Consider the following 18,755-nt stretch of genomic DNA (forward strand, 5'->3'; position numbering starts at 1 on the left):
AAATTAACGCAGTATATTGAGTAATTTACAAGTCAAATATAGAGTAGTCTAATCGAAATTTGGAATATTGTTTCAAGTTGAGTGAATTTGACGCGTCTCTCATCCGTGAAATGGAATAGTTACTTGATAAGATGTCGTCAACGGTCCCTTTATGTGCAAATGCTTTACTTATCGGGTGTTTATGCATATTTTTACGAAAAACGGAAAGGTTTACTGTTTAAACATAAAAAGATATTTATTATCAGTGTAGCACTGCAATGTAACTAACAAGTATATATTCTGTAATAAAATTGCATTAATATCGAACAGCAAACTGCAACTTGTAGCTGGCAACAGATATATTTACTGCAGTTGGCAGTTGCTGTTTGCCGTCGGCTGGCAAATAGTACTTACTAAAAGATTTATCATCATTTAAATAACCAAATTGTGAGATCTATAGATGACCAAGATTCTACCCGTGCCCGTGTCCGCGTGAAAAGATTCATCGGAGTAAAAATTATCCCTTGTCATTATCCAAATTATAAACTATCGGTGTACAAAATTTCATCAAAGTCCCTTTAGTAGTTTTTGCGTGAATGAGTAACATACACAAATTAACATACGCATTCAAAATATTATTAGGAAGTTGTTAATCTTAATTTCCTCTTGAAAATAGCAAATCCACAACCAGTGCAAGAAATAGCCGCCGTAAATTGTAGCATTTGACTGCAAACTGCATTCATAAGTTAAGTAACGTAACCGCATGTAACAAGTTGGTTCTAAGTGGAGACAAATGACATTCTTAGCGCTTTATTATGTATGCTCTCTGCTCTCACCCAACTACTGTAAAGTGGTGAAGAAATTTGTGAAAAGAAAAATGTCTTTTGAAGTATGTAGGGTTTTAAATTTTTGTTAAGCATGTGCTGAGTTTCAGCAAAGTGGATTGTGTTAATTGCCATACCGTGATGTAGTAATTCAGTGCTTTTAAATATTTTTCAGAGTTTAAATATAAGTATTTTATTTTAAACCATGGGATCCATATCCAGTTTGGCATAAAAGCTATTGAGATTACTCAATGCCCTGTTTGCACCTATAAAATAATTTAAAAAAAACTTAAAGACTCGTTTTGCTAATAAAGTCCGAAATATTAAAAAAAAACCTTAGGCTCGTTTTGCTAAAAAGTTGATTAAAACAGAGACTGTGACTGTGACAATGCGCACTTTGTTTTACTAAAAATTATCCTAATGGAAATACTATATTTTTTGTATTTCTAGTTTTCTTGTTCATGCAAGCTATAGCGGTCTGTAAGAAACAATGCAGTATTTTAAATTGAGTTGTCACTTAGAAAACCTCTTTGTTTCATAAAACCGTAATCTAAAAAAGATAATATTCGGTACACGCTTCAGTATAATTTTGTTTGGGATCTTCGGATCCGGTAACTTTATGCATTACCTTATTTTGTTTGTCTACCCATTTTTCATTTCTTGTATAAACTTTTCCTTTGTTGGAAAATATCAAAGAAAATAATATACAATAATGACCGCAACTTTTGTATTTCAGGATATTATTGAGTTTTACTTTTATTTGGTTTGATGTCAATAGATAAATGTTGAAATGAAACCTTTTTTTCACGTTCACAAGATACTGGAACTGCCCAGCCTTGGATAAATGACCAAGAAGAAGCACCACATGGCTATCCATGTGGTGCTAATGAGGGTCTAATTATCTCCGCAAAACACATAGGTGTTTATTGAACAATAATCATCATATGGTGAACAATAATCATCATAATAATATGGTGAACAATAATAATCAGTTGTTTTTTTTGTAAAATGTCGAGATTCTCTCTTTTTTCTAACTTCTGCCTATTTCACTACCTTTAACTCATTTCTTTTCTTTCCTATCTTGATATTATCTCAATAATATGTTTCCTCTTTTTGGCACCTGTTTATCCGAGAAGTCCTTTTTATCAGCAATGCAACATCCTTCACTTAATAATAAAGTTGTCGGTTTGTCTACTAAACCACAAAGTGCAGTCTACCCTCATTCAGATTTCTTCTTTATAAATTAAATAGTTCAAGCCTTGTCCTTATAAACTAGTCTAAGAGCTACAAACTTACTGCCATTGTACGAATGAAACTTTAATTCTTTCTAGAACAGTTCAAGCTTTAAAACCGAATGCAATTAAACTGGTTCCAACTTGTTATTCTAGGTTTCAAAGTCTCTACGTTGACTTAAGCTGTGGTATTAATAATTTTAAATGACTTGTAGAACTTATTACAGAAAATATTTTGTCTGAATACATCACAAGTCTTGTGATGTATTTATTATGATTTGATTGAAGTCGATACTGAAGCGTCACTCTATTATTACGCTTTTCACATGCTTTAACGTATAAGTCTTACTTTAGCAAAATTGTTTTATCTGGCTATAAATAAGGCTACTACTAGAAACTGAGTAAGTTAGAAGTTAATCGCCAAATACGCTTGTATTACTGTACTTATTAGGGTAATAAATTACAAAACGATAGCTTTTAGAAAGTTAAAAATTAATGGCTTAGAGTGTTTTAAAAATAAGTAAGCCTTACGAAACCACGGACATAAGCAGCCATTGCCCCTTATTTACAACAGTTTACTAAAGATAAAATACTATTTTAAACTAATCTTATCTGTCAAAGTCTTGCAAAGCTAAATTTATTTCCCTATATTTTTGCCGCAGCACAAAGTACCACTGCAAGACACTGACACTTATTAGGTTTAAGATCCAAGCTATGTTTGCGACAGTCCAAGTTAGTTTGCATAATCCATCCTGAGTTCTAAGCTGTGGTGACTTTACACATAACTTCACTGCTTTTCATCACAAGCTAAGCTATGACAAGTTTAGTTTTGTCAAAACAGCATAGGTATTTAACAAATAGATTCCATAACGATGCATTACATCTATAATAATTCAAATGCTATAGTGTCTTTTGTTTTTCTGTTATACTTATACAGCTAAATACCTAGATTGCTTAAACTTGATGCTAAGTAAAGTAATAGGTCCAACTGGCAAAACCGCAGATCCTTGCAACACTGTTTTCGCTTAGTTTATCTGCATTTATTTTGATCAACCGCATGACGCGGGGCCCTAAACAGGTTCTACTCGCGACATAAATTCTATAGGCAAATAATCACGTTAAAATTACACAACTTCTGAATTATAACTAACTAGCTGACCTGCGCAACTTCGCTTGCGTCACATAAGAGAGAATGGGTCATAATTTTCCCCGTTTTTGTAATATTTTTCAGTGCTACTCCGCTTCTAATGGCCGTAGCGTGATGTTATATAGCCTAAAGCTTTCCTCGATAAATGATCAACACAAAAAGAAACATACAATTCCAACCAGTAGTTCCTGAGATTAGCACGTTCGAACAAAAAAACAAACTCTTTCGCTTCATAACATTAGTACAGATATCTGGAGAAAGCAGATGTGCCTCAGAAACCGGGCATAAGAGATCACTCCTCGCGTGAAACAACTTTAAAATCAATAGTTCTAATCGTCTTAATGTTAGCTTACCTTTATCATCAGCCCTGAACTCGGCCTCGAGCTCGGCCTTGGTGGGCTCCTTCTCCTTCTCCTGCTGCTGCTGCTTGCTGGTCTTCATGCTCATTGACTTCCTTGTCTGGTGCCCGCGGAACGCTGCCTGGATCTTCGTCGCCGCCTGCTCTTCTTGCTGGACTTCTGTTTGTTTCTCTTCTGTTGAAGAAGAAAAGTATTTTTTTACTAAAAGGTCCGAAAACCAGGGAACCAAAGAAACCAAAAACAAGTCCAAAGACCAGCTTTGTGGAAAAAAGGCTACAACACTTAAACGTTTGAAAGGAGATCAAGGTTGCAACAATTCAGCAGTCGAAAAAATACGACTGTAAAACATTTTTTGATATATTTTATTTAATACTGTTATTGGCGAGATTATAAAATATAAATTATTATACAATAGGGTGGTGGACTCAAGGCCTTACCCCTCCCCCTCGTTTGGGAGAAGACCCTTGCCCTGCAATGGGACAGAAATGGGTTATTAAAAAAAAGAAAAAAAAAATGGCAGAATTAGGCATAAAGCTCGGATTGCCACGAAACTAAACAAAAAAAAAACGCTTGAAAAGTAGACAGTGGAAGTAAAGAAGGGAAAAGACCGCAACTTTTAAAATATGAAACATAAAATATACACTCAGGTCCAAGTTGTCATAGTATTCGTTTACGCTCTGTTGCATCGGCGAATATCCCTTGGCGCAGACGTTATTAATGCAATATCATGCAATAATACACCGTCTTTCTGTCTTTATATTTGTTATTTATATTATTCTGCGTATAAATAAAAAGGTTTAAAGTTCTATCATTTTTAATTTCGACATTAATTTGATTTAACATTAATTTTCTGTTACTTTCTCTTTAGAGTAGAGTTAACAATGTCGATTCATGGTGAGCAACTTCTCAAAAACAGGCAGTAAAACTGACATAAATTGCTATATATTTTCCATGCTTTTGGCAAATATGTATCACTTAAAGTCGGTTTGCATAATATCAATACTATATACTAACTTATTTTCTTTACCTAAAACACATCAACAAAATAAATAACACAAACTTTATCTAAGACTGCTTTTATATTCTCATATTCTTATTCTCTACATACATTTACGGAGTTAAATGCAATTTGATGTTCAAAGAGCGCGTGTAGTGAGTATATTCTGCGCCTCTGAAACACGCGCTAAAGTATAATCCTAATAGCTAGTGCTGGAGCTTTGCGGATGAAAACCGGAATAATTAGTGTCGGAGTACCGCTAGAAGTAATTGCTATTAGTTATTTAGACTGAGGATTATTTTTTGTTTACGTGAGTGTATTCAAGGAGTAACCTTCTCTTATTTTTGTAAACCCTGGCTTAATATGAACTAGTAATAATAAATATCTGCCTCCGTGGTGCAGTGGTTAAGGTCACCACGCAGCTACCATCGCGTCGGGAGGTCGTGGGTTCGGTTCCCACACGGAGCAATTAATGAACGTTCCACAAATAATTGTTTCGGGCCTGGGTGTGCTTTGTGTTCGTTGTTTCTATGCTTGTAAAAGTCCTCGCGACACGAGAGCAATTCTTAGTGCGGGATGTGTATTAAAAAAAACACGACAGTTACACACGAGTTTTGTAATTAACAAAGTTAATCTCATGTAATAGGGGGCGAGCCTATTGCCATGTAGTAAAGTAATATTCCTGTCACATTTAAGATTTACCAGATAATCGATACGACGGCAACTGCGAAAGGAAGCATTACAACTATTTAATTAAAATTTCAGCAATTCAAGTGATTATGTGGCTTCAAAATAGCCTTCGAGTAAGTGGTAAACTAATTCAGTACTATTTTTACACGTCCTGGTTTGGGTAAATCTAGACAAGGTCAAACAAACACTCTCGTTCTTAAAACAATTACTCAGCTTTAGGCAAAACCTCTTACGCCTTTCAGCAAAATAAACATTGGCATAAATTCTAAAAGAAACAAGCGATTTTCAACCTTATTTTCAAGAAGATAAGGGGTGCCAATATGTCAGTCACCTGTCAGAAAGTTTTAATCTTAAGTAGTTTTATCAGTTAAGTTTTGGGTACGACGCCAAACAAACAAACTAACAGCCAAAACTTTATTGCTACGTCAAACGTAATTTTTCATGAATTTGGCAAAACTCCTAACCTACTTGGAAATTCATATTTATTTTACTTCTGAAATATTTCGTTAGTTAAAGCTTTGCCTAAAAGATGCTTAGTAAATAGAAACCACGGAAAATTGCGGGACTAGGCTGTGCTTTATTTGGCTTTTAACCTTCGCTCTTAGCAAAAAATATTGTAGGTATATTAAGACAATATAATATTCCGACTCATATTGATGTCAAAATTTCTACAGATTTATTGTTACCCTTTCACGCAAAACTACTGCATTATTTTGCTAAAAATTGGCGCACAATTTATAACTTACGTTATCAACGATTTATTTTTATCTCCGGGAAAGCTTTTTGACGGACGCCGTTAAAAGCAAAAGCTATTAGTACCCAGTCATAGTTTAGCAAGCAGTAACGGTAACCCACTTAGTTTTTAGTTAATGCAGTATCCAAATTGAAACCCGAATACTTCATTACTAAGTTTTTCCTGAGAATGATTAAGAGAACTTTTACTTAGGTATAGAATATTTTGCGTGATTGTATATCCTTGTTCAGAATAAATTGGTATCTCATTTGCAGTTCGTGAACGTATTTCGTTCGGAACTTTTCCTTTTTGCGAATATTCTACCGGTAGCTAATCCTTCGTTCTACTTTTACTATTGAATACTAATTTGCCGTTAGTTATTAGGTATTTAGGACCTAAATGAGTTTATTTTAATTGTTCAAGTTTACTTCCTTTTTTTTAAGTCAACTCCCGCACTTAGAATTGCTCTTGTGTCGCGGGGACTTTTTTTTTTTTTGTTAACCCGTACTGTCCCATTGTTGGGCAAAGGTCTCCCCCAAAATCTTCCATCGGTCCCTGTCTATCTCACGCCAATCCTCCAGATAGATGTCAAAGTCATCGCTCCAACGTTTACAAAAAACAAATTATTTGTGGATCGCACAAATAATTGTTCCGTGTGGGAATTGATCCCACGACCTCCCGACGCAATAGTAGCGGCGTGGCGACCCAAACCACTGCGCCACGGAGACAGTCAATGTAGATTATCTTGACTTTATTGCAACGAAATAGTTTAACTTTCGATCATAAAATCCGTTACACTATCACCTCTTTTTCCATCAAAATTCTTAAATCATAAAGAAAATATCATCAAACAAGCAAGCAAACAAGCAAGAAAATCCTTGGATAAATCCTCAAATGTTTTCTACCCTTGCAGGATTTACCAAGTGCATCCAATTTTTCAACGCCAAAACTTAGTGTGGAATTGTTTTAAACCGCGCGAACAGGGTTTACGAGCAAAATAAAGGGACAGGGCTTTACCCCACGATCCGTAATGTAAGCCTTTTAACGTTTTTGCAGGATAAAATGTGGGTCAGGGTTTTCAAAGTAAGTGATAAGTTTTTAAGTTGCTGTCGAATATTTAGTAGGACCGTTTTTATTATGTATTATTGAATATGAGCCTTTTGTTTCTGTATTATATTTGTTGTAGTTTGTCAATTAAGCAGTGTTTGTTAGAATAGAACGATGTATGTATGGAGTTTTTAAGTTATTCTTCTCAGAGTTGTGTGATAAGGACTTAAATTGATTATGAGTGTAATTGAAAAGTGTGAGACGTTTAGTTAAAATCAAAGTCCAATCATTTGTTCATTTAGGTCAAATATTGACACTTATGATAGTCGTTACAATAAATTACTGAATCTACCTCTAGCTCGGAAAGGGGTTAGAGCCTTACCCTCTTATTCATAAAAATATATAAAGTTATGAAAGGCTTATAAACTGTTTTGTTTATTTCACTCCTTAGCAAAATGAAAAAGAGAAAACAAATTTGTACTAGTTTTTTAACTAAAATAGGTTTATAGTGTGTTTATAAATAATAGGGTTATAATAACCATTTTAGCAAAGTTGTGAACATACTTCATATTTGTAGGAAAAATAAAACCTGGTGACTTTAGTTACTCATATTATTATTTGGTTGCTTAAGACTAAATTATACTGAAGGTGTTGAAATATTACAAAAACCTACTCATACGACAAAAAAAACATAATTTCTGTACCTAAAGATACCTAGATTATTCTTCTCAATGAATAACATAGAAGATAAACATCTCTTAAGCACCACCTAGGTACATTAAAGCTACAATTTCCGTTCCTAGCGTGTAAACATTGTAATGTGGTACAAAATGTCTTGAACAGCCACGATACTGTCTGCTATCGTGTTTACAAATTAATTTGTTTGCGAAAACCTTGGAATATGTACGTATTTTCCTTAAGGTTTTGGAAGATGAAAATACAAACGTTGATGGCTGTTTTCACTTCTTTTACATATCTTTAAGAACTATACAAATAGATTTACTTATAATGTTGCCTGTCATTTTTTTATTGGATAGGATAAGAACCACTTGTCACACCACCAACAATTTCACTAAAAATCGCCCGTCTTCTTGAATGAACGGAAAAATCACAAAAATTACTGAATGGATTTTATTTTTATATCGATAAACGGTGATTCATAATCGAAAAACACTAAATTTATTTTCATACGATAAACAGTGATTAATGATATTGTAATGTTTAGCTTACTATGGGATTTTGTTCAATTGATCTTAAATATAGTGATTACATGAATTATAAAGATCTGAGCGAGTTTTAAATGAAGGCAAGTAAAGATAGCTATTTTAAACAATTTTGAAATGAATGCAAATAATGATAGCTGGTTAAAAAAAAATAGCATATTAGTAACGTTCAAATACTAGTAACACTGTAAGAAGCTTACTTTATGCATAGCCAAAGCACAAATTGATAGACTCCGCACCCTTATGAATATGAAATTATTCCGGCACACAGGCTACGATGCAGTCAGTAAACGAGAATCAATTCATTGAGGGCAAGTGCTTTTAAATAATGTAGTGGACGGCGAAAATACTTCGGAAAATCTGCATACAAGGTAAAAAGAAAATGTAGAGAAAATATTTTTTGTACACCGGTAACATAGACCTGCATCGTTAGCTCTTTTATGGCAAACTACCGATTACTGAATGTTTCGAGGCGCTCATAGCCAGTTGCGCTCACCGGTCGGTAAACGATCAGTGGGTTAAGCAACCGTTGGCGCGGTCCTTCCATAGATGGGTGACCGCATAGTGGTATTTGAACTGGGCGTCTCCGTGCCTCGTAGGGCACGTAAATGGTCGGTCCCGGTTGTTGTCTACTACGACGTTACGCTATGCCAAAGACCTTTCGTGCTTGAATAACTTTGACACAAGGTAGACTACTAACCATACGATAAAAAAGGGTTTGTAATTCATTATTATATGTAACGCGATAACCTACAAATGGTACTATCGGGTAGACAATTTGACATTAAATACCCAAAAAAAAATGTTTTTGTGGAATACACTTACGGCGCTGATCACAGTTCATATAAAACTCCACCATTTGGTAAAGTCGTTTCCCTGATTCGTCTTTCAAACAAAACAAGCATTTATTCTATCAGAAACTACAGTCGCCCTCACCAAATTCCATTACCCTTTCTTCAATAACTATAATTATGATACGGAAGTGCCTCATATACAAACTAATAATTTGTTCAACAAAAGTTTATTATTATAAGTGTTCTGAACATTAAAATTATACTTGTAAGTGTAGCGACACACCAGCCGAACCAATGAGCGCGATGGAATTTTGTATAATGAATTAAAGGTGACTTAAATAACACAACGAAAGTGTTGAACGGTACGTTCGGCGCCAGACGTTGCGCAGGTGTGTCGCTAAACTAATTTCCTCATATGAAAATGATTGAAGAAAGAAATAGTTTTTTGTTTTGGGTAATGACTGGCTGTTAGAAAGACGGAGGTTGGTCATTAAAAGTTCCGTAGCAAGAAATGAGCTACTGTTTCTAAATTATTTTGTATATAGATGCTTCGGCCTAGTTTTACAAAATATAGTATTTTTTTGAATATGTAAGAGGGAAGAAAAGTATTTCCATACGAGTGTTTTTCGTTCCGTGAATTATATAATGAAAGTACATGCCAGAGCTCTTATTTGTTTACGCATTAAAATCATGTATTTTGAGTACCAATAACAATAAAAAAATATATGTGTCTATTCCCAAGTGAACCTGTAGCAAATTTTCGAGAATCTGTAAATAGTAATATCATGTTTCTGAACAATACAAGCAATTATTATTTTTTTTTTTTTTTTTTTTTTTTTTTTATTCTTTAATAGAATTTTATTATATTTTATACAGTACAAAACTTATATAACTAAATATTTACATTAAATTATTAAAATTAAAACTATATATACACATTAACGAAAAAAAAACAAATATATATAAAAAAAATAAGAAAATAAAAGAAAGGAAGCGCGCTACGCGTCGTAGTACTCCTCCACATCGCTGTCTATCGGGAACGTTCCCAGAATGCTGGCAGCATTGCCACGTTGTATGGCAATGCTTAACCTTTGTCCCAAGAAAATACCAGCATTCTGGTCACGGGAACTGTCGACGAGGCGTTTGGCGATGTCTTTGTAAAGTAAGTGGGCGCTCGGGCCCCATGGTCCCAGCGTCTCGACCCCAAACGGCTCAAACACATACTCACCAACAAGACTTCTGTATTTGCGCCGCTTGAGGTCTTCGGCAGCCGCAGCAGCAGCTCCAGAAGCACCGGCCGTCCTTGGAAGATGAGACGGCGCAAGGGTGTCGACGCAAGTTGCATCCCACACCAAAGGCCGTCCCATCCTCCAAGGCATCAAGCAATTATCTTCATTGTATGTTTATCCACATAGTAACAAAGCATGCTATATAAATATTACGCATTTCCACGAACTGCTAAATGCACAAAACTAAAATGAAATTCACATTTATTTATATACCTCATAATCTCCGGATTAAAGCCATTTACATAGTCAATGTAAATATAAATTCAATTGCAATCACCATAATTGTGAAAGCATTATAAATAATAACACATTCAGTTGCAATAACAGAACTCGCAATTAACAGTAGCCGCCGGCAATTATGACCAAATTAATGTTTTATTTTACTATTCGCTAACATGCAGAGTTTATTCTGAAAATGGTTTTATATTTTTGGACTACTAGCTTCTGCCAGCGAATATGTCTGCGTTAAATGATTTTCCAATGTATGCTGTGTGTTAATCTATCAAAACTTCCAAACTTTTGCATTTATAACATTAGTATAGTAGACTAGGGTCGACCTATAACTTTGTTCGTTTATTTTTGGATCTAAAGCTAGCCTCTACTATTGAATGAAATAGTAATCAACTACTCGTTTCAAAGACAGGATATATACTAAAATAATATTATGTTCGAAAAAAATTACCAGGAAAAGGAAAAACTGCAAAAAAAGAAGCCATGACATGGCTGCCGCCCCTAGCGTGTTCCACAAGAACAATTTATTTAAGTTATTTTAAGTGTCAAACGTTTGTTCGTTGACGTTACCAAGCGTAAAATTGTTCAATTGATAAACTGTTAATTGTTCTTAAACTGTTTAGTCATTGTTTTATCAAAACAATATCCTTATTAGCTTTTAAAAGTCATGTTTTTCGAAATTAATTACTCCTTACTTTCCTCTTCATTACCATGACATGCGAAATATTTACCTTCTTTTAACCCAGTTGGGTTAAAAAGGGGTTCGACCCAACCAATGAACCTTCAAATAAATAGCAGTTACAGAACCCTAATTTAGTGAAAACGTGAATAGTATGAAAGTAAATATGTAGATGAATTATATTCATATGTAATGAGTTTCCTACACGCCACTTTTTCGTTAATGGTTTTTTGCGATTATTCGGTCTTCATTTCTTTTTTTTATGTTATTTCAATATTATTAATGGTAAAGAAGACTGAACTGGTATTTCTATCATAATCTTTTAAACGTTTTTAAGAGATAGCCCCTCTAATATTCTAAGCTGCAGGCTTATCACGTTTCTCAGTTGACAACTAGTGTACTTTAAATTGATGGTCACCATTCAGTCCATTGCTGCTTTGGCGTAACGTGTTGATCACTTTAATCTAAGAGAATCAACAATGTACAGCAGTAGCTTTCACATTGTTGTCAACTGAAATACGTGCAAAGACAACTATTTGTAGGAAACATGAGTAGGTCAAAAAATGAAAATGTAAAACTCCCGGAAAATAAAATTCCATGTCCTAATGGCTCTTTAAATAGAGACCAGGCTGGTAACTGATGTGACACGAGATACTCCAAAAATTTCCACTACCGTGTCTGAAAAAAGTAGTCCTCCGAATGGAAGCCTACTTAATACACGTGGCGTATCGGATGTCATAGCTACGTCCCGAATAACAGGAAATAGACATGCGAGTGTCCTTCCACGGTATTCGTTAACATACCGTTGAGGAAAAAAATACCCCAAAAGTGGGGAAAAACAGGAAAATAAATATCAAAGTGTAACGATTACTTGGAAGTAGTCGTAATGAACTTCTTCAAGGGTAAATCCAGGGTTGCGAGAATCTATTTACAAAATTCTGAGTATTTTATCAATAGGACTAAGTACGCAGTTTAACATAATGGTTAAAGATGGCAATTATTCTGAAGCAATTTCAGCTGGCAATTATCGTTAAAAGGTCATTTATGCGAATTTTCAGCACGCGTAGGATTTTTAAAAAAGCATATTATTTATTACATTTTTTTTGTTACGAATGTTGCTACTCCAGAGTAGACACGGGTAGCAGTACCTGTAACTAGACAAAAACACAAAAAACACTTAACTAACGGGTTTTTATAATACTTACAGTAATATAGCTTAAATAGAGTTTTAATAAAGCTTACAGTGACACAGCTTAAATAGCAGAATTTCACAAAGGTACCCTCCTTTTTTTGGTACGAACTAGGATACAATTACTAGATTCCAATATTTCATAAAATTTTCTTTGAATTGAAGCCACTATCAAAACCACAACTAGTATATGTTTCTACACTAATACACATTAGCATTTGAATACAAAACACCAAAACCAGACTGATGAAGCTTACACCGATAACACAGGTGACAGTAAGCTAACGAATGTTAATGTATCTAATTATCTCTCTGCTGACTGTTTCAATTGACATTAGCCGCGCGTAGTGCACGAGGTGTGACCGCACTGCGGTGCATGTGGGACATTAATGCAAAAACTATAAATCAACCGGTTGAAGTGAAACTTAATAGTTACATAGCTTATGTAACAAGATTTTAAATAGGATATTTTTTTGAGTGCCCGCTAGCAAATCAAATCTCAAGGCATAAATACATAACTACAAATATTTCATAGATTCTTTTTGGAGTGAAGCCACTATCAAAAGCACAACTAATATCTACATCTAGACTAATACACATTTGCATTTGAACACAAAACCAGCCTGATGAAGCTTACACCGATAACACAGGTGACAGCAAGTTAACGAATGTTAATGTATCTAATTATCTCTCTGCTGACTGTTTCAATTGACATTAGCCGCGCGTAATGCGCGAGGTGTGACCGCACTGCGGTGTGATGTGGGGCTGTTTGTTTGAAATATCAGTTGACTTTTCTGATAGAACGATTCGAATCACGTTTTAGGGAGTTCGAGGAAGCCTTCGAAGATTATTTTAAGCAAAAGAAGAACCACAATAATCAGAGAACATTCAACAAGAAGAAAGATGGACGGTGCCTGAAAAATAAATAAATAAACTTGCTAGAAAACATTGTCGAAACTGACTTATTAAAGGATCTTTTTTATATATTTGACCTGTATCTGTCTAACAAATAATGCCAACGAATACCTTAACATATAAGAAACGAAAGTAAATATTTTGATTTCAAAATAAATCTCGTACGTATTGCTATTTTTAGAACTAAAGAACAATGGGAATTAAATATCATGTCACAAAATATCTCCAGTTTCATATTTATTCACAAATTTCGCGGTTTACTGTCGTTCTAATAAGCTCTATAGCTTTTCTTAAAGCCCAAACGTCATTCAAATGCTTAAATCCTATCATGTTCCTGTCACCTTGTATTATAATGGCACAGATACCGTGAAGGCTACCAGATTAAGGTTTGAGACGATTTTTAAATTGTGGTATTGATAATAACACTAAAATAACCATTTCGCTACTTCGGGGAAGAAAGGGCGTAAAAGCCAAAATAGCAACTTTACAGGGGAGCGAAAAAACGATTTTTTTTTTTAATTTTGGAAAATAACTTTTTTTGCAATAGAGTTAAATTCGAATGAATTGGTGATATTTAATTGCATTTAAGTGCTCTTTAATATCAAGAAGCTTAATTTTAAGTAAACCTTATGGTTTAGAAGATAGGATGGATTTACGACCCAAAATATTAATAAAAATGGCTTTTACACCGTCTATAAATACGTACTATAGGACGTAAATCCACAAATATCTATAATGCTAACATACATCGTGTCGTATAAACCATCTTTAGACAGTGAAAAGGTCGTAATGACTGCACCGCTTATAACAATTATAGTGAGTAAACCTACAATTATTATAATTTTGTAAGATTTAATGTGGTGAATATTGAAATTAAGGTGCATAGAAGCTCAAAATAATAGCATAATAATTATTATTATCTGATTTATCATAGTTCTATATTACAAAATTTATTATAACGAATTAGGTTACCTACCTGTTAAGTTAAATGCACACGATTCATGAATAGTGAAACAAAAGAAAAGATTTAATTGAATTGAACTTTGATTATTTTCATTAATTTAAATTTTAAGTTAACTGTGATAAATAATTACTATCATCTAATATTAATTAATTAAGAAATAAATTAACTAAAATTGATAAAATAATGGTATGTTTGTAATTTATTCTACTAGGTAGGTATTGGTGTATTAAATAAATAAATTTAGTTAAGATGCAAATCAGTTTTATTCATTCACAAATCAAATCAAATTGACAACAATTAGTAATCTTCTTCTTTTTCTATTTCCTTTTCTGGTTTTTGTTTCGTTTTCTTACTTTTTTAATTTTATTGCTTGTAATCGTATTCTTCTTTATTTTTTTTATCTTTTACTTTCTTTTTATTCATCTTCTTTCTCTTGTTATATATTTTTTTCTTTTTCTTATTTGTTTAACCTTTTTTTTTAATTATAATTTGTAGAATAAATCTTTCTTCTACTTATTAATCATTCATGCATTATTCTAATGAAATTAAAATGTAGATAAGTACCCATTCATTCTAATTCCTCTACTACATCGTCTTCTTCGTCGGTATCTAGTAATTGGTCTACTACTGTTTTAAAATGAGGCAGCGACAAAAAATCTTGTTGGAACGGTCTGGGTATTGTGTGATTGTCACAAAGAAGTTTTAAATCGTTATATTTTGCAGTCGAAATTGGTAATCTGGCGTCATATAACTTACGCAACACAAATTCGTTTGATTTTTCAGCTTGGCAGTGATTATTAGTTGTATCTAAACAAATATTTTTTTTAGGTCTTCCTCTCGCTTTAGATTTCCCTTTTGTATTTGGCCTTTTTTCAGGTACTTCCAATGGAATGACTTTTTGTACTGATGTGTCTTCATGCATGGAGTACTTAATTTCAACTTGTAAAAGTCATTACGTAATAAATATTGTATTTACGACCAAATATTCTTTCATACTATGGTGATACGCCCTTATTAATTTGAAATAATTAAATAATGTCATATACGTCAATTTTTTTTAATAAAAATGGTTTTGGTGAGAAAAAAATCATGGGGGTAAAAGCCATTTTTTTGGGAATATTGAAATTTTAAATATACAGATCGATAGAGCGTCGAAAACTAAACAAAGTTGCATTATTAACTCATTTTGGCCAAAAGTGGCTTTTACGCCCTTTCTTCCCCGAAGTAGCGATTTAACTCTTCCGTATATGTCTTTTACATTTGCCTAAAACTAATTTTTTGTCTATATCTAATTATCCTGACAAAAATGTAACTACATGACAAACTACGAGTACCTATTTAAAAATTCCTTAAATGAACGGAGTTTTTTATTTTTTTTATTACGCAGAACGGGAAACACTTTGAAAGGCAACCGTGGAAACGTATATTTTTCAAGCAAAACGCACATAAACCTGGTTTACAGTTTTGAAATATCCCTTTGGAGTGAAAAAACATCATGTGTAATTTTTTTTTACATACAATTCCGACTACGAAAGGTCTCAAACCTACACCTATACTCCATATTAAACAATCTCATGATATTTGCAACGACTACCCGTCTATGACTTCAGTTTGCCACACCGCTAAACCTACTTTATAATTATAAGTATAATGTAAATATATTCATATACCTAAGTACCTAAAACATAAATAACCGCAAACCAGCATAAACTAAATCAAGATAAACTACCGAAACTCGTAACACGGAAACTCACGCCTTTATTATAATATTCAAAACTGCGAAACAAAATTTCTAAACTCCTGCTGTAATATTCAGGTCTTTGAACAAAGGCGAACTAAAATGTGCTGAAACACGGACACTTTGTGGTACCCACAAAGGAATAGCTTCACGGATGTGACGTCACGATATGACAGGGAGAGGGGAGGTATTTTTAGAAAACGATATTCGCTGAAATAGGGGTTAGTTTTACAAGAAAATTTTTCTAGGGGTAGTTTTTCGGGAAGTCGTAAATGGTTTCCTGAAAATGTATTATGGTAGGATGCACTTGTGGAAAAATGAAATTTATGGTGGAAGGTTCTATTGGGGTATATTTTTACGGTACCGGTTATGTGTTGGTTAAAGAAATTTGTGATCTTTTTGGATATTTTATTGGTAGAGACTAGCAGTGGAGTGGCCACGCGAACTGTTTTTAGATAGCAATTGTCAATTTTTGTTTCAATTTTCTACAAAATGTTTTAAAATTTTGTTTTACCTATGTTTTTATTTATTCTACTACATATTTTGCAAACTGTGACTAGCAAATATAAATTTTTGAATATGATCATTTAAATTTAAACTCCTGTTTCTCGTTCTAATTGCATTTCAAATTAGCACATCTATTTTAAAAACTGTCCGGAGCGAAACTCGAGATAACTTTGTTAATTCTATCAGAATAACACTGTGAAGGCTATTTCCATTTGAAATGAAAACTGTGTGGGAATTAATCAAGGCGGTATTATTAGACGCTTGTAGGTGGACTCTGACATGCCATGATATTTACTTCTAAATATAGATCAAAGACGTACAATTGAAAGTTATTTTGGAATCAAATTTAATATGAAGATTAAACGGAAAAGTTTAATATTTGAAATAAACGTTAGGTATTTTTAGGTGTCATTTTTAATTGGTTGTTAGGATTTCTTCCTTAATTGAAGTTGCATGTGGGTGTCGAAATTGAGGGTGTAATTTTGGAGCTTTACAGCTTATGGGTAAGTTGCTGATAACCTATCCAATAGGTAGATGAAGTAACAGCAAATGTGTGTGACAAATTTCATCTAAAAAGCTAACTTATCTTATACAGAAGTCGCGAAAGCAGGGCTAATTAGCAAATTGTTTCTTTCACGAATAATGTTGCTTAAAATCAACTGATACGTTTTACCAATAAAGGAAAAGTGGTTACAATGAATATTTTTTTCCCCATTCCATACATATCAAACCCAACAATACGAATAAAGAAAACAAAAGACAAAATAGTTAAAAAGTTTAAAAGTTATGACAAAATATTTAATTTAACTACCGAACCATACTACACCTATTAATTACCTATACAGTTAATTGCACTAAAACTATGAACACTATATCTACCAAAATTCACCTCCCAAAACTGCAACTTTCAGCTTATATTCAGATTCTGACCAATACAAAAGCCGCTGTATCAACAAGCGCGTATTTATTCCCGTGTTAGAGTGTCGGACGTGTCGCGTTGCGCTGACAAAGCAGTGTCGAGAGCGGCTAGAGCACTCTCGCAGCTCTCGAGAGTTCGTTACGGACTGGCTGTGAGATATATTGCTGTGTTCTTGCATACAGTTTCTAAGATGGGTTCAATGTTTGTTTAGTTATGGGTGTAGTATTTGAAATAGTGTTACAGGGCTTTTTTTGGATCAAAATTTTTGTGGGTTAAAAATTTCGCAATTAAAATAATTAAACTTTAGCAATTAAAAATATGGTAACAAATATAGTTCTTACTAGAGAGAGAAGTATATTTCTTACCATAGTTCAGTTTTTTTCATATTTCTAACAAACTGACTCATGTAACTTCGGCCACGTGTAATTCGGGTATAATGTGCCCTTAGGTAAACAAGACAATAATAATTATATTTATTAGTTTTCTGCCAGTGGGATAAAGTTAGGTTAAAAGAGAGCTTTTAGACTTTGATCTAGTTTTTCACATTCATTATATTCAGTCTATAAAATTTCTAGCAGTGGGACAGTAACGGGTTAAGAAACAAACCTCTTGGGATTTCATCTTTGTCCTATTTCTTACTTCACTTAGTATTTACATTTTAGCTGACGTAGACTTTAACAATATTTAACCTTTTAAAGATTAAAATGGAAGCTTCTAAGAATACGCAGAAAATCCTTGAAAGAAACGTTTTTATCTTTAATCTTCGTAAAAACTTGTTTTCAAAAGATAAAGTATTTTATTACAGAATCATCCTTGTTTCTATGTGAACGGATTTAGACATGGGTATGACAAGGATCGGAGTATCGAAAGTGATTTTCGATATTTAATAAAAGCTTGTTATGTATTTCGATTTATTTCTCGAACAAAAACTTGTAGGGTCAATGAACTGAGTCAGTCATAATCAAATTTTGCTTATTTTTTTTGTTTTTTCTTGTATTTTTTTGTTCTAGTTCTACAATAATATAATGTACCGTTACTTTTGTTTCTTTCAGTAATTATTACGACTCATCACCAAGCTGTTTTAAAATATAATGGTTTGGCATGCTTACTTGTTTTTTTACCTGTATTCTTATAGCAGATTGAAGTCAACTTTTATAAAGCGACTGCGATGCGGAGTAATAGCTGTACATTGAAATGAATAATTGCATATCAGTAAAGATCTTATAGTTCAACACTAAAACATAGAGTCTGAGATTATAAACTGAAATCTGATGAAAAACTGCAATAAAAATTAACGCA

The 18,755-nt window shown here is 33.4% G+C and overlaps 1 protein-coding gene across 2 annotated transcripts in view; it reads right to left on the reverse strand.

Annotated features, from left to right (window-relative positions):
- Nucleotides 1-18,755, reverse strand: part of LOC142984241 (uncharacterized) — a 251,630-nt gene that overhangs the window by 89,395 nt on the left and 143,480 nt on the right. For both annotated transcript variants that reach the window (XM_076131709.1, XM_076131710.1), the window contains exon 3: nucleotides 3,536-3,715. In XM_076131709.1, coding sequence (XP_075987824.1) covers nucleotides 3,536-3,715 — 180 coding nt within the window. The remainder of the gene's footprint in view (nucleotides 1-3,535; nucleotides 3,716-18,755) is intronic.

Source organism: Anticarsia gemmatalis, chromosome 26 (assembly GCF_050436995.1).
Source record: "Anticarsia gemmatalis isolate Benzon Research Colony breed Stoneville strain chromosome 26, ilAntGemm2 primary, whole genome shotgun sequence".
NCBI lineage: Eukaryota > Metazoa > Arthropoda > Insecta > Lepidoptera > Erebidae > Anticarsia > Anticarsia gemmatalis.